The following is a 15,964-nucleotide window of genomic DNA, read 5'->3' on the forward strand; positions in this document are numbered from 1 at the left end:
AGCCCCAAAATCTGGAACACCCTCCTGATGGAACTAAGACTGCAACTCAACTTAAACACATTCAAAAAAGATCTGAAAACTTGGCTTTTCTCCAAAGCCTACCAAGACAAGCAAGGAATACTCAGCAACCAACTAACAACAGACCTTCCAACTGAACTGAAACAGACCCTTATCCCTCAATCAACTGATACCCAGATCACCTAATATTGCCAAACATTAACAAACCTGATATACATCTGTGACCCAACCATGTATATATACCTGATTATTCTCACCGCCTATTGTACAAATACCATTAACTAATTGCACATGTATCTTACTCTGTTTATGATCCATGCACCTCATGAGTAAACTGTCATATACTGATCGAACCATGTAAACCGTTGTGATGGCGATACCGAATGACGGTATATAAAACTCGACAAATAAATAAATACAAATAAATAAATAAAGAACAAAATCACTGAACATTTGGATAGACATGGTTTAATGGGACATGGTCAACATGGATTTACCCAAAGGAAATCTTGCCTCACAAATCTGCTATATGTTTTGTGAAAGGGTTAAACATGTGGATAAAGATGAGCTGGTAGAGTTAGTGTATTTGGATTTTCAAAAGGCATTTGATAAAGTCCCCCATGAGAGCTTCTAGGAAAATTTAAAAGTCATGGAATAGGAGACAATTACTTTTATGCATTGCAAAAAAACAGGAAACAGAGTAGGAGTAAATGCTCAGTTTTCTCAGTGGAGAGAGGTATCAGTGGATTGCCTCCGCGATCTGTACTTGAACAGGTACTTTTTAATATATTTATAAATAATCTGGAAAGGGGAGCGACGAGTGAGGTGATCAAATTTGCAAATTACACAATTATTCTGGGTACTTAAATCACAAGCGGATAGTGATAAATTGCAGGATACTGGAAAATTGGGCGTCTAAATGGCAGATGAAATTTAATGTGGACAAGTGCAAAGTGATGCATATAGGGAAAAATAACCAATGCTGTAGTTACACAATGTTAGGTTTCATGTTAGGCGTTGCCACCCAAGAAAAAGATTTAGGCTTCATAGTGGACAATACATTGAAATATTCAGCTCAGTGTGCTGCAGCAGTCAAAAAAGCAAACATTGTTAGGAATTATGAGGAAGGGAATGGTGAATAAAACAGAAAATGTCATAATGCCTCTGTATCGCTCTATGGTGAGACCGCACCTTGAATACTGTGTACAATTCTGGTCGCTGCATCTCTAAAAAGATATAGATGCACTGGAAAAAGTACAGAGAAGGGCAGCCAAAATGATAAAGGGGATGGAACAGCTCCCCTATGAGGAAAAGCTAAAGAGGTTAGGGCTGTTCAGCTTGGAGAAGAGATGACTGAGGGGGATATGATGGAGGTCTAAAAAATCAAGAGAGGACTAAAACGGGTAAATGTGAATTGGTTGTTTACTCTTTCAAATAGGGAGCACTCCATGAAATTAGCTAGCATATTTAAAACAATTGCAGAAAATTCTTTTTCACTCAACGCACAATTAAGTTCTGCAGTTTGTTGCCAGAGGATGTGGTTAAGGCAGTTAGCTTAGCTGGGTTTAAAAAAGATTTGGACAAGTTCCTGGAGGAGAAATCCTTAAACTGCTATTAGTCATGTTGACTTAGGGAATAGCCACTGCTTATTACCAGCATTAGTAGCATGGGATCTATTTAACATTTGATTTCTTGTATCCTGTATTGGCCACTGTTGGAAACAGGATGCTGGGCTTGATGAACCCTCTATCTGACCCAGTATAGCAACTTCTTATGTTCTTAACTGATAGCCAGGTATCTTGTGGGATTAATTTAGATCTTTTGTAAGGTATTCTCACTGCAATTTCCCATTTGTGAAACCATGCACCAATTGTACAATGTGATAAACTCGGCCCTTAGATTAATGTCGGAAGAAAATCAATCAGCAATGTTCATACATAATTCAAAGTGAAACATCCAAAGGCCTGGAGACTACCAACTGCTTCTCTTAAGTTCTCAATGTGCTGTTTTTATACCTCAAACATTTGAAAAGATTATAGGGTAAAATGGCAATAATCTCTATCTATCTGTATATATATATATATATATATATATATATATGTAAAAGGCTTGTGTTGGTCACATTGTTGTGTCTGTCTGTGGCCATCAGGTGGCACCCTGAACAGTGGAAGGTGCACTGTGCAAAGACAGTATGCTCTGTCTGTGAAGCCCTGTCTCTCAGACTCTCAAACACACAGGCTTACATACAGAAACATGCACTTGCAGGCTCCCACTCACATGGCACATATAGACAGGCTCCCATTCAGAGACACATGCACGCTCACAGACACATATTTATGCACAGGCTTGCACATACACAGATAGGCTCCCACTCACATGTGCACACAGACATGCATACACATGTTCACTGACAAGCGCACATATACACTCACAGGCTCTCAGACATACAGAGACTGGCTCCCACACATACACACTAGCACACACATACATACTGGATCCCACTCATACATGCACAGACTTCCACACACATACATACACACATACTCCCACTCTCACACACAGGCTGACAGGTATACAGATACAGGCTCCCACACACATACATACACAGATACTGACTCCCACTCTCACACACAGGCTCACAGGTATACAGATACAGGCTCACACACACATACCTACACAGATACTGACTCCCACTCTCACACACAGGCTCACAGGTATACAGATACAGGCTCCCACACACATACATACACAGATACTGACTCCCACTCTCACACACAGGCTGACAGGTATACAGATACAGGCTCCCACACACATACATACACAGATACTGACTCCCACTCTCACACACAGGCTCACAGGCATACACACACACTCATACAGATGCAGGCTTCCACTCGCGCACACACACAAATGAGCTGCCACTCACACATGCACACACACACACACACACACAGGCTCCCACAGAGAGAGAGAGACACACACACATAGGGTCTCTTCTTCAGCCACCACCAGACCCTTCTTCATCCGACAACTCTTTCCTCCTTTGGCAAATGCAGGATAGAGTCCCATAGCAGCCCTTTCTTCCTTTGACCATTGTGGGATGGAGTCCTGCTGTAGCCAGCAACAGGAGAAATCTAATACACTGTCACTGTTCTTTATAGAGAGGTTCCAGCTTTCTATATACTTTCTGTTAAATTACTTAATAAAATACAACAATATATATTGTTTTCACTTTTGTTCAATTTAAAAATGTATCTGTTATGGAGCAGACTACCTGAGCAATGCTGGGTACTTTCCACTATATAAGTCTACAAGAAGAGGCCTAAATGTGGCTTTTTGGTTCTTGGCTGTGTGTCTAAAATTGCATGTCTTCTATTACAGCTGAAGAACAAATTATGGTCTATGTTAAGAAGTTGATCACTAACATTGGTACTGCTCATGAATGGCTGAAGAAAACAGCAGGAAACAAAACCAAGAAGGATGGTTTGTTTTTCATATTACTATGTCTGTAGGGAGTAAAATCCAGGCATCTGTGAGTGAAGGTTCATGGATAAGTCCTAGTTGGGGCCAGTTGTGATTGACAGGCAGGACATTGCTGCCAGACCTAAATTAAAAAGAAGAAAGAAAAATGATGCTAGTGCTTATAAACCATAGAAGGTTTGCCATTTTCCTGTTTAAAATCCTAGCTGTATATTTTTATTATGGTCCAAGGAAATAAAAAAAATGTTGTGTGTGCTTTGAGGATATATTCTTGAAGTTCAGTATTCTATCTCATAATTTTCAAACAAATCTCTCCAAAAAGCAAATTACAGCATTTTCAGTATAATAAAAAGTTATTTCAACATTTTTTGATTTGTCTTTTCCCCATTATATCCCTCCTCCCTCTTGGATTTTCCCCCTCCCTCTGGGGAACCATTATCAGCCCATGTGCTGGAGAGGTGCCTTCTCCAGGCTGCACCCTCAGCACCCCTTGGTGGCCAGTAGCAGCAGCTATCATCTTCCATCCCTTCCCCTCCCTCTCTCGGCCTGAGCGTACCACCTCTGCGATGCGCCAAGGCCTGACCTGTCCTGATGAAAAGAGAAAACGAGTCTTTCCAGCCTCAAGCAGCTAATCAGAATAAAATATGTAGCACGTGCTGCCTTCAGTGGAATTCTATACCATTCTCTCTCTTCCTGTGCAGCTGATTAAAAGACTTGTACTATCAGAGCATGCCTTCAGTTTTTTACACTAACGCTCCTACTTATTTTATTTTCTTGCTCAGCATTTAAACAGGACTGTGACTTCGAAAATGATTTTGAAGAAGGTTTTGACGAACTCTGTAGAAATAAAAAGAATTTAAGAAGAAAGAAGAAAAACAAAAGACGCTAATTAAGAAACTACATGAAGACGACAGCAGTGCACTTTACCATAAGTGCTATCCTGCTGTAACTTGGACATGAAAAGCTGCCCCTCCCCCCCCCACCCCTTCCTGTCATTCCCATAGATTTTAATTTGTTTTATTCAGTTAATATGGAAAGGTATTTGTCTAGAAGTTTGAATTTGTGTTATGTATATATTAAATGTTATGACAACCTTGTGAAAATACATGGCGGTTTCTTCCATTACCAATTTGTAGGAAACTCCATAATTAGCTGAAATTTGGTGCCCGTGTGGCCTGGTTAATTTTAGAATTGCTGGTGCAAAGAAATAAAGGACCCAAGTACCGCACAACAGTTTCTTTTTTTCAGTTTTCCTCACTGACTTCTACGAGCCACGAATGATAACTGTGAGTGGTGTTGGATATACACCTCCACTGGCATTCTGAAGGCATCACAGTATCATCCCACAGCCCATCTTTTTTCCAAAGCCTCAGGGAAAGAGGAGGATTGTGATTTGACACTCAGCACATTCAGTTTGCCATTCAGGACCCTTGCGCTGGTTGGTACAGCTTAACTGAGTAATGACTTAAAATGAAGAGCTCTGGTCCCATTCTGTGCATTGGAAGGACCATGTTCTGACTGTTATCGCTGCATTCAGGTTTGTTTGGGTTTTTTTTTTAGATAAATGTATGGTTGTGAAGCCAATTGAGCCTGGGTTAAACAACAAACGCACACAAAAAAAGAAAAAAACAGGAAGATAAAGCATGCCTCTTGCGGCATGGATTTTCATGGTGCCTCAATCCTCTTATAAAGTTTAAAAAAGTTAAAAATAAAAAAAGTTTTAAGGTTTGCCCTGCAGTTCACTTAGGACCATTTGAATGCTGCACACAATTTAGACATTAACAACAACATCTCTTCTCTTACCCCTGAAATTTCTAGTTACCTAGCTCAGCCCCAGGGTGAGTGCCACAAATGATACCTCTCTGTCTGACGTGATGGTTTTCGTCTTTATTCTTCACTTTATAACTCTTTCACAGGCACACTTAAAGGAGAGATTTCAACTCTGGCTCCAGGTGCTGCTGCTTCGCCCTCTGAAACTTGGTGTGAGGGCAAGGAACACACAGCAGCTGGAGGCTGATGAGAACACTTCCCTGAATTAAATAGAAATCACGATCAGCTGGAAATGAAGGGTACCTGCCTTTTGCTCATTTTCTTTTCCCTGCAGCTTATGAAAATCAATCCATTCCCATTCCAGCTTTAGCTTCGCTGAAGGGTCCACAGTCTTGGAACCCTTTTTGTAGTATGACAGATACTACAGGACCAAACTGCTGACCACCGGAGGTGCGGTGACAGTAACAGACCATGACACTGTGAGGCACAGTATTGCTGCTTATGGAATGTTAGTGGCCTACCTGTAAAAAAAAAAAAAATAGTCCTTTCTCTCCCTAGATTGGAATGCCCTCATGTTGGAAAATAGCTTAAATCATTGTTGTGATAGTTTGAGAAGTTGTAATACGACCTGTGAATTTAGATTTAAGTGACAGTTGGTTTATTCGCAAGTGCAGCATTTGTAATTATGGTTTTGATAACCAGGTTAAATTTTCCTGGATTTTCTTCCTCCTCCTCTTCCTGTCTTTTTTTTTTGGAGGGGAGGAGTTTGGTATCTATCTAAAGACAATCTCAGACTGGCTTCACTGAAATGGGACTATAATGACTGCAAACCCAGTGCATCTTTTAGGGGGTTCCGTTGCACCTACTGTCTTGTGATTTGTGAAAAGGGTGTCTTTGTTCCATGTGTGGAAAACTGCAGTGGCAATGATCAGGATGCTGTACTGAGTCTTTTGATCAGATACCAGTGCTGGATGGTGACCTTGACTGCTGCCACAAATCCAGAGTGGACCTCTAGAGGAAGTAGCAACCTAGAAAAAAAGGGTAAAATATGCAGTATCTGACCACTGCCAGATTCTATAATGTAATCAAATGTTAAAAGAAAAATAAAATGTTTTCAGTATGTTGAAGGAGATATGTATTTGCTGCTGTAAATAGATGCATCATAAAATTTTATGTTGGTTGATACACGAGGGGCCAAGAATTTCTTAGTATTTGTTTCTAATCAAACTTTTTTTATTCCAAGAAATGTTTTATAAGTTCATGTTGCCAAAGATACCTGTAGTGAAATGTTTATAAAGCCAGCTAGGTTGACATTTTATGATCCAGTTTTGTTTATATCTAATTCTGCACCGTGTACAGAAAATAAAATCTTGTTGTTCAACCCTTTTGTCTTTGAGTCTTCAGTATAACAGTGCAAAAGAAATACAGCAGAACATCCATTTTGGTACGGATATGCTGTTAGCTGCAAGAGCTAAGAACATAAGAAATTGCCATGTTGGGTCAGACCAAGGGACCATCAAGCCCAGCAACCTGTTTCCAACAGAGAGCAAACCAGGTCACAAGAACCCGGCAAGTACCCAAACACTAAGAAGATCCCATGTTACTGATGCCAGTAATAGTAGAGGCCATTCCCTAAGTCAACTTGATTAATAGCAGTTAATGGACTTCACCTCCAAGAACGTATCCAAACCTTTTTTAACCCAACTGCACTAACCACATCCTCTGGCAACAAATTCCAGAGCTTAATTGTGCATTGAGAGAAAAAAGAAATTCTCCCATTAGTCTTAAATGTGCTACTTGCTAACTTCATGGAGTGCCCACTAGTCCTACTATTATCTGAAAGTGTAAATAACCGATTCATATCTACTCAATCAAGACCTCTCATGATTTTAAAGACCTCTATCTTATCCCTCCTCAGCCGTCTCTTCTCCAAGCTGAACAACCCTAATCTCTTCAGCCTTTCCTCATAGGGGAGCTGTTCAATCCCTTTTATCATTTTGGTCGCCCTTTTCTGTATCTTCCCAATCGCAATTATATCTTTTTTAGATGCGGTGACCAGAATTGTATACAGTATTCAAGGTGTAGTCTCACCATGGAGCAATACAGAGGCATTATGACATTTTCCATTTTGTTAACCATTCTCTTCTTAATAATTCCTAACATTCTGTTTGCTTTTTTGACTGCTGCAGCACACTGAGCCAATGATTTCAAAGTATTATCCACTATGATGCCTAGATCTTTTTCCTGGGTGGTAGCTCCTAATATGGAACTTATCATGTAACTACAGCAAGGATTATTTTTCCCTATATGCAACTGTTGCGATTGCAGGGATGCGGTCGCTTGCACTGGAGGGATGTGAGCCCTTGGACCACGGTGCGGCTCAGGGAGGAGCCCCAAGACGCACACCGTGGGAGGTGAGAATATCCAAGCACAGGCTGCAGCTGGAACAAGGCAGGAGCAGGGTCAAGACAAACATCATAGGCACTAGAACAAAGCAGGCTCAGACCTCCACTGGACCTGTATGCACAGGTGAGACCCAGCAATGCAATGCTGGTCTCAAGAGCAGCCCTCCACTCGTTAGCCCTTCCGAACCCGTCTCTTGGGAACGACGAATGTGTGAGGCCAGACGGAGGCTGAGGACAGGAACATGACGATACATGGAACAGAGGAACTTGGAAGTCTCAAACGAAGACTCGAGGAACTTGGAAGACGAAGACTCGAGGAACTTTGGAAGACTCAGATTCAGGATTCAGGCACTAGTATGGGGTGACTACTGCACTGCAGCGCACCCTACACAGCCACCCGTGGCTGGTCGTGGACCACGCTGGAAACAAAGCAGACTCTAGATGAGAAGATGAAGATTTGGAGCTGGAAACATGACAAAGATTCAAGAGAGGCCTGCACTGAGGCGCACCCTACATAGCCACCCGTGGCTGGTTGCAGACCACGCTGAAGCGGAGCAGGCTCTGGCTTCAGTCTAGGGCATGGACGGATGCAGGAACAAGGAACTCCGAAGACCAGGAACAGGATTCAAGGATTCAAGACTCAGGATTCAGAACTCGGATTCAGGAACAGACCTCGGCATTAAAAGCAAGGGCCTTCCAGAGTCTTGCGCTGCAGACATGAAGACAGGCCTTGTGCCACGAAGCACCCTACACAGCCCCCCATAGGTTGGTCACGGACCACAACAGTGGCATGCTAGGAAAGGTGAACAAGAAGGAAACCTGGAAGCAGGACGAAGAGCCCAGAGGCTGGAACGTCAGGAACATGGATAGTCAGGAACGGAACGTCAGGAACATGGATAGGTGATGAAAGAGCTCCGACGAGGAACAAGATCAGGAACATCCAACGAAGAGCCATCTAGACATGAGGAGACCATGGAGGACCTTGACCGGAGAAGAGACCTCCAGCAACTGTGAAGATCCAATGCGAAGGCCCCGAGGAGTGGAAGCAGAGCCCTTTTATAGGGTTGGTGAAGGAATAGGGTGATGACATCATTCGTAAGGGCCGAGTGGCTTTTCTCGCCACTGGCCCTTTAATTACAGTACAGATGCGTGCGCACGCCTAGAGGATCTGGGTGGTGAAGAAGGAAGTCTGCGTCGGCGGTGTCCCTGCCGTGAAGAGGTGGCAGCAACGGCGGCAACACTCCTGCCGCGAGGAGGCAGCGTTGGTGGCGGCTCCCACTGCCGTGCAGGAACGGAAACTGCAGTGGCACCGGGGCCACAACAAGGAGACCTTGGGGGCAGCTCCCAGCTGCTTAAACAGGCCAGGACAGGAGAGGCAGAGTAACGCAGGCAAGGAGAGGACAGAGCCGGCACACCACTGGCAAGCGGCAGGCGGTGTGAGGCGTCCAGGGCATGGAAGAGGCTGACAGTGGCAGCAGCAACATGGCCAGTGTCATTGGGCAGGAGCTGAAAGAGCTGCTCATGGGCCTGACCCACGACAGTGAGCGCAACAGCACCCCTTCCTCAAAGCTCCCCTCTTCAGCCTCTGTTATTCGGCTGAAGACAAGAAGGCATATCTTCTATACCAGCTGGGGAACTTGGGGGTCCAAACACAGGATCTCAAGATGCTGAGAAGGAGATGAAGCGTTGAAACATATTGAAGATATGACGAAGACAATTATAATTGAACTTTACAAAAACATGACCCAGCTTTACAGAAGGCACTGAAAGAAGAGTAGCATCTTGGAGAATCGGTTCAATTCTTAGGCTCTCAGTTGGTTGTAACTGTAGTATTAAACAGGTCGGGGCAGGAGCGGCAGAGCTGTGCAAGCAGGGAGAGGCCAGAGCCGGCAAACCGCTGGCAAACAGCAGCAACAGGCAGTGTCGGGCATCCAGGCTGCATGGAAGAGGCTGACAGCAGTAGCACGGCCGGCGTCGGGCAGGAGGTAAGAGAGCTGCTCGCAGGCCTGTACAACACAGTACAAGCACAACAGCAACACCTTGCACTTGTCCACATTAAATTTCATCTGCCATTTGGATGCCCAATATTCCAGTCTTGCAAGGTGGTCCTGTAATGTATCACAATCCGCTTGTGATTTAACTGCTCTGAATAATGTATCATCTGCAAATTTGATAACCTCACTCGTCGTATTCCTTTCCAGCTCATTTATAAATATATTGAAAAGCACCAGTCCAAGTACAGATCCCTGATGCACTCCACAGTTTGCCCTTTTCCACTGAAAAAATTGACCATTTAATCCCAGTCTCTGTTTCCTGTCTTTTAACCAGTTTGTAATCCATGAAAGGACATCGCCTCCTATCCCATGACTTTTTAGTTTTCTTAGAAGCCTCTCATGAGGGACTTTGTCAAACGCCTTCTGAAAATCCAAATAAACTATGGGCCAGATTTTAAAACTTATGCGCGGGCATAGATTTGTGCAGGCCCAACTGAGATTGAAAAAAAACACATTAGCTTATTTATAGTTTTGGCTGGTGCGGTCAAGTTGAGCAGCTTACTGTTGATTCTGCTGTCCATTATGGGTCCTATGCACTAAAACTTTAGCTAATCCGTTTTTAGTGTGCACTCACTACTATTTTTAGCTTGCACATTAAAATGGCACCTGATGGATGATGCACTAAATTGTTTTACATACCCACTAGATATAGATTCTTTTGTGAGCACACAAAATTAGCATGCTTGCTACCCCAAAAAGTAGTTCTACACACATTGTGTAATCCCCCAGGCTAACCGCCTCAGAGAAAAAGAGCTGGTTAGAATAGGATTATTTAATTCTTCCCCTTGCCTAGCAAAGGCTAGATCCGTCCCTGTTCTGAACTATACACTACCCCTATCCCATGGAAGAACTTAACTTTTCAACAACATTTTCAGCAACTTTTGAGACAGGAGAAAGCCCGTCTCCCTTCTATCTTAAAAGCCAATGAATTCCAAAATGACGCCAGCTGACCTCAGACAATAGTATGGTCAGTTATGCTCCGAGTAACACAGTAAATAATGGCAGATGAAGATCCACATGGTCCATCCAGTCTGTCCAGCACGTTGTTCAGGATAGTAACTGCTGTTCCATGCAGGTTACTCCCATGCAGAAACGTTACACCTAAAGTTAATACAGGTTATCCCATTTCTTCATTTTCATCCTGTAGCTTGTAGGGATCCTCTTATTTTTATCCAATGCCCTTTTAAATTTGATTACTGTTCCTGTCTTAACCACCTATTTCCTTGAAGAAATATTTCATGATGATTAGTTCCATATTATCTTGCTACACCAGTTCAGTCAATCCAGTGAGTCACAAATGGGTTATATCCCCCTACTAGCAGATGGAGGCAGAGCACAAACAGACCAATGCAATAGCACAGCTCAATACACAATTGGACATGTGTCCATAACCTCCGATGCAAAACTGGGGTTAGCGCATCCAAAACGAGCGTCCAATCGAGCGCGTAGACAATAGCACTCATCACGTGTAAAATCATGTTGATGAGGCTATTACCTATTTTGCCCTGATGCAAAAATTAACACTTGCCAGGGAGCAGGTGTTAATTCTTTAGGAGCCAAAATTCTTCTTTTCTGTTCTTTTTTTTGGTTCCTCTGACTTAATATAATTCTGAAATAGGAGAATTAAAAAAAAAAAGTGTGCCGGCGGTCAGGTTAGGAAAAGGGACGCTCGATTAACAAGCATCCATTTTCTGAGCACAGGTTAGGGAAAGGGACTCATAAAACTGAGCATCCCTTTTCCTAACCGGCTGACAGCCACCTGTCCTGAACGCCCACTGCCAAGGAGGCGCACAATTTCCCCTAGTGCCTCCTTTTTACCGCAGCACCCGATTTAAATATTAAATCGAGCACCCAGGAGAGGTGGATCGGCACATTAAGAGAATGGGCGCTCAATCAGTGGCTGTTTAACAAGCTCCGATATTGCATTGGCCTGAAAGACTTTCTCCACATCATTGCCACTATGTATAGGAGATGCAGCATGGAGAAACTCCAGTACACTCTGCCTCCAGCAGATGGTAGGACTCACTGGTGGTGCAACAGGATTTAGAGGGCTGTAACATTGCCGCAGGCTAGACACCTGGTTTTGCCAGGAGAGCAAGCCCATAACGGACTCCCAGTCCTGGAGAAGACTTGTAGAGTCTGGGGGGGAGGGGGATTTTCTCACAATTTAAAAAATAAAAAGCGGGTTCAGCCTCCTTTTTTTCTTCTTATTTTCTTCTTAGCTGCCAAGTCTCTGGAGAGAATCCTTCAGATCCTCCTCTTCTCAATTTCTGCCTAACTGTCGCTTTCAGTAGAGCCATAGGGGGGAAAAAAAGTAGGAGGAAGGCCTTCTGGCAGCAGTATCAGGTTTGTTGCAAGCCTGTTTTGCAGTCTCCGTACCTGTAGGGTAAATGTGCTGCTTAGGGAGAGCGTGTATTGTTCAGCTGCAATTCTGCTGAGGCTTCGGGTGTGCTAGCACCAGTATGGACAGGCCAGAGTGTGGTTGCCATTGTGCTGCATGCAACTCCAGGTATACTGTTTTCCTCCTCAGGGCCTCTTTGTTGCTCTAGCCTTCAGGTGGGGGAGAATGCTTGCAAGCTTCCGTCAACAATAGCGCTCCTCCTCCGCCAGTGGTGAAGGGCCTCCACATTGGGTCTATGCTCTGAGCAGGCTGATCAGGAGGCCTCTGGCATGCTCTTTTTGGCAGGAGCGTCGGCGATTTTGGGCAAGCTTCCCACTGAGATTGCAACAGGATCAGTTAGGCTCTGAAGGAAAATTTGAGGATCCCCTGATTTTGGAGATTGCTCAGGGGCCTCAGTATTAGAGTTCTATAATTCAGACTGCTGACGCTGAGGAATTTTTAACTGAATTTTTCTGTTTTCTTCCTCAGGCCTTCTGTGCCATATAAAGGCCTGATGGCAAATGCAAGTCATCCCTTGGTGTTTCCTCCCTCCCTTTGGGGACTTCAGCCTATTTAAAACAACCCAGGGACTCCAGACACCCTCCCCCCACCTTCACCTGGGGTGGAGGGTCTTCCAGGGGATCCTCTTGACCAAATGAAATCTAGAAGCTGTGTTTCTACGGAGGAGGAGGAGGTCCCCTCCAGTCAGGAAGATAATACAGTCATTCAACTGTTTAGTAAGGATGAAATCACAGCACTGATAGATCAGGTTGTTTTGGGTCTTTACTTAACGGTCGCAGGGGGGGGGGGGAGGTGCCAGTCTGGGATTCTATTGTTAAGAGGGTCTGCAAAGCCTCCAGGACTTTTCCTCTTCACTCTGAGGTTGAGGAAATGGTTTTGGCTGAATGGGAAACCCCTGAAAGTGGGTTTAAAGGCTCCAGCACCTTCTTAGGTTATACCCTTTGACTCCCTGAGGCAGTCCAAAGTCTATTGCAGATGCCTCAAGTTGATGCTTTGGTCACAGCAGTCACAAGGCAGACTATGCTACCTGTCAAAGGCAGCACTTCTCTTAAGGATCCCCAAGATTGGAGAATTAAGCTATCGCTGAAGTATTTGTTTTCATTTGCAGTCCTGACAGTCCAGATTTTGATTTGCTGAGACGTTGTCTTTTCCTGTGATGTGGGAGGCCAAGGTCCCTTGTAGGTTTATCTCCGCCCATGCCATGAGAAGGTCTATCTCCAGAGACACCTACTGGCTCCTGGTTCCTCCCTGGCAGTTGATATAAGCAACAGTTGTAGTTTGTCTGACATTACTCGAATCGCTTTGCCTCGGAGTATGTGGCTGAATTGCAGGCATGCTAGTCTGACTGCGAGCTTCCAGGCGGTTTATGTTCCATCCCGCCTCTTCCTTGTTCCATTGTCTCTGGGCCATCAGTGCCTGACAGTGGGCTTCCCACCCTCGCATCAGTGGTAAGCAAGATCCAGTTTGATGGGGATAGGCTTACTCCTCTGCTTAGGTGGTCTTCTTGTAGCCACCACTGAAGCTGAGAACATACTTCTGCTGGTAGTTGGAGGTGGATCAAGTAGTCCTGGGACAGTGGGTTCCATCGTGACAGTAAGGAGCGCTGGAGCAGTCGCAAGTGAGTCCTTGCCCACGGGACGACCTCTAGGGTTGATTCCATTAGGCCGAGGACTTGAAGATAGTCCCATACCTTGGGACGTGCATTGGTCATCAATCATCGTAATTGTTCCATCCGTTTCCTTCTCGGGGAAGAGAGGAAGACTTTGTTCTGTTTGTGTCGAAACGGGCCCCCAGGTACTCCAGAGATTGAGAGGACTGCAGGCTGCTCTTGCCCGGGTTCACGACCCAACTGAGTTACTGCAGTAGGTTCCTGACTCTGCTGGTCACCTGCCGGCTCTCTTCCAAAGACTTTGCCCTGATCAGCCAGTCATCCAGGTAAGAGTGTACCAAAATCCTTTCCTTCTTCAGTGTTGCCACCATTACCACCATAATTTGGAGAATGTTCTGGGTGCAGTTGCTAGGCCGAAAGGTAGCGCTCAGAACTGGTAATGGTGACCCAGTATTGCAAAGCGTAGAAAACACTGGTGATCTTGATGGACTGGAATGTGAAGGTAGGCTTCGGAGAGGTCCAGGGAGGTTAGAAACTCTCCTGGTTCTACTGCCATTATTACGGAGCGAAGAGTCTCAATGTGGAAGTGTAGTATCTGCAGATGACGGTTGAGGTTCTTGAGATCCAAGATGGGTCGGAATGATCCTTCCTTCTTGGGAACAATAAAATAGATGGAATACCACTCCATATTTTGTTGGGGCGTAGGAACCAAAGTTATTGCCTTCAGATTTAGTAGTCTCATCAGAGTGGCTTCCACTGCCAGTCTCTTGGTGTGGAAGTGGCAGGGTGACATAAATTTGTCTCGAAGGATGCTGCGGAACTCTAGAGAGTAACCTTCTCGAATGATGTTTAGTACTTATTTGTCCGACGTGATCTTGACCCATCTTTGGTAGAAGAGGGCAAGTGAACCCCCTATTTCCTCTTCCTGTGGATGGGTTGGCCCATTCTCATTGGGGAGCACTGCTGGAGCCTGCCCCCGGGCCTGTTCTTCTCTTGGTCTGTCGGTTCTGAAAAGGGGGACCTTCCGGAGGGACGAGGTGCCTGGAACTGCAAGTTACTGTAGGGTCTAAAGCATTGCGAGCCTCTGCCCTTGGTTCTTCTGGGGAAAGGGCATTGAGATATTTTACTCCTGTCTTCCAGTAGCCGAGGCACTGGGGATTCGCCCCATTTGCTGGTTAACTTCTCCAATTCGCTTCCGAATAATAGAGATTCTTTAAATGGCATTCTTGTGAGATTCGCTTTAGAGGTCGCATCAGCAGACCAATTCCGCAGCCATAGTTGTCTTCTGGCTGCCTTTACTGAGGCTACTCCTCTGGCTGTGGTACGCACCAGATCTGAGCTAGCATCCGTCAGGAAGGCTGCTGCAGGTTCCGTCATCTCACCGGTATACGTTCTGGAGTTATTTGCCTCTCTCGAGAGGAGCAAGCAGGAACATGCCACCAGTGCGCATGGCGTCTACTTTCGGGAAGCGCAGGCGTTCCTTGGTCACTGGTTCCAGAGGGTATAGGGCTTCCAAGGCCCGACCTCCTTTGAAGCTGGCCTCCGGGGCATCCCACTCCAGGTCAGTCAGTTTCTGGATGGCTTCCATCATTGGGAAGTAGTATGAGGCTTTATGAAGAAACTCCAGGATGAGATTCTTCTTTGGTTCTGCCATAGGGTCCGTACCCGGAATACCCAGAGTCTTCAGAGTCTGGGAAAAAAGGGCTGATAATTCATCCTTTTGGAAGAAGCGAAGCATAGTTCGGTAAGGTTCCAGGCCTGGAGGAATTTCTCCTTATTCCAGGGAGCCACCATCATCATCTTGTTATATTTAGGGAAGGATGTGAAACCCCTGGGCTGAGATGAGCAATGTCTCCGCCCACAGGGAGGAGCCCTGTGAGCCTCATCATCAGCAGGCGCAGTCTCAGTAGCGTGGCACACAGCTAGAAACAGAACTTTATTAAAATAGGAAGGAAAGTAATGTCCACAGTATTAGCAGAATAGAAACACAGTACTGGGCAATGGGGATACCCAGAATGAGACACAGTGGAGAAGATCCGGTAGTGGCCCGTGGAGTGGGGTACGCCGGAGATCCCGTCTGGCGAGAGTAGGCAACTCAGGATACAGATCCGGTAGTGGCCCGTGGAGCGGTCTATGCTGTAGATGTTGGTAGTGATACCAAACTCGGGCATAGTCCTATGCAGATGATGAGCAGGAATACTGTAGAGTAGGAATGTAGCTAGGCTTT

The 15,964-nt window shown here is 45.0% G+C and overlaps 1 protein-coding gene across 3 annotated transcripts in view; it reads left to right on the forward strand.

Moving 5' to 3' along the window:
* Window positions 1-6,649, forward strand: part of TRANK1 (tetratricopeptide repeat and ankyrin repeat containing 1) — a 265,426-nt gene extending 258,777 nt beyond the window's left edge. For all 3 annotated transcript variants that reach the window (XM_029589706.1, XM_029589707.1, XM_029589708.1), the window contains 2 exons: window positions 3,400-3,501; window positions 4,281-6,649. In XM_029589706.1, coding sequence (XP_029445566.1) covers window positions 3,400-3,501; window positions 4,281-4,387 — 209 coding nt within the window. In that variant the 3' untranslated portion in view covers window positions 4,388-6,649. The remainder of the gene's footprint in view (window positions 1-3,399; window positions 3,502-4,280) is intronic.
* The last annotated feature ends 9,315 nt before the right edge of the window (window positions 6,650-15,964 follow it).

This window comes from Rhinatrema bivittatum, chromosome 2 (assembly GCF_901001135.1).
Source record: "Rhinatrema bivittatum chromosome 2, aRhiBiv1.1, whole genome shotgun sequence".
Classification (NCBI taxonomy): Eukaryota; Metazoa; Chordata; class Amphibia; order Gymnophiona; family Rhinatrematidae; genus Rhinatrema; species Rhinatrema bivittatum.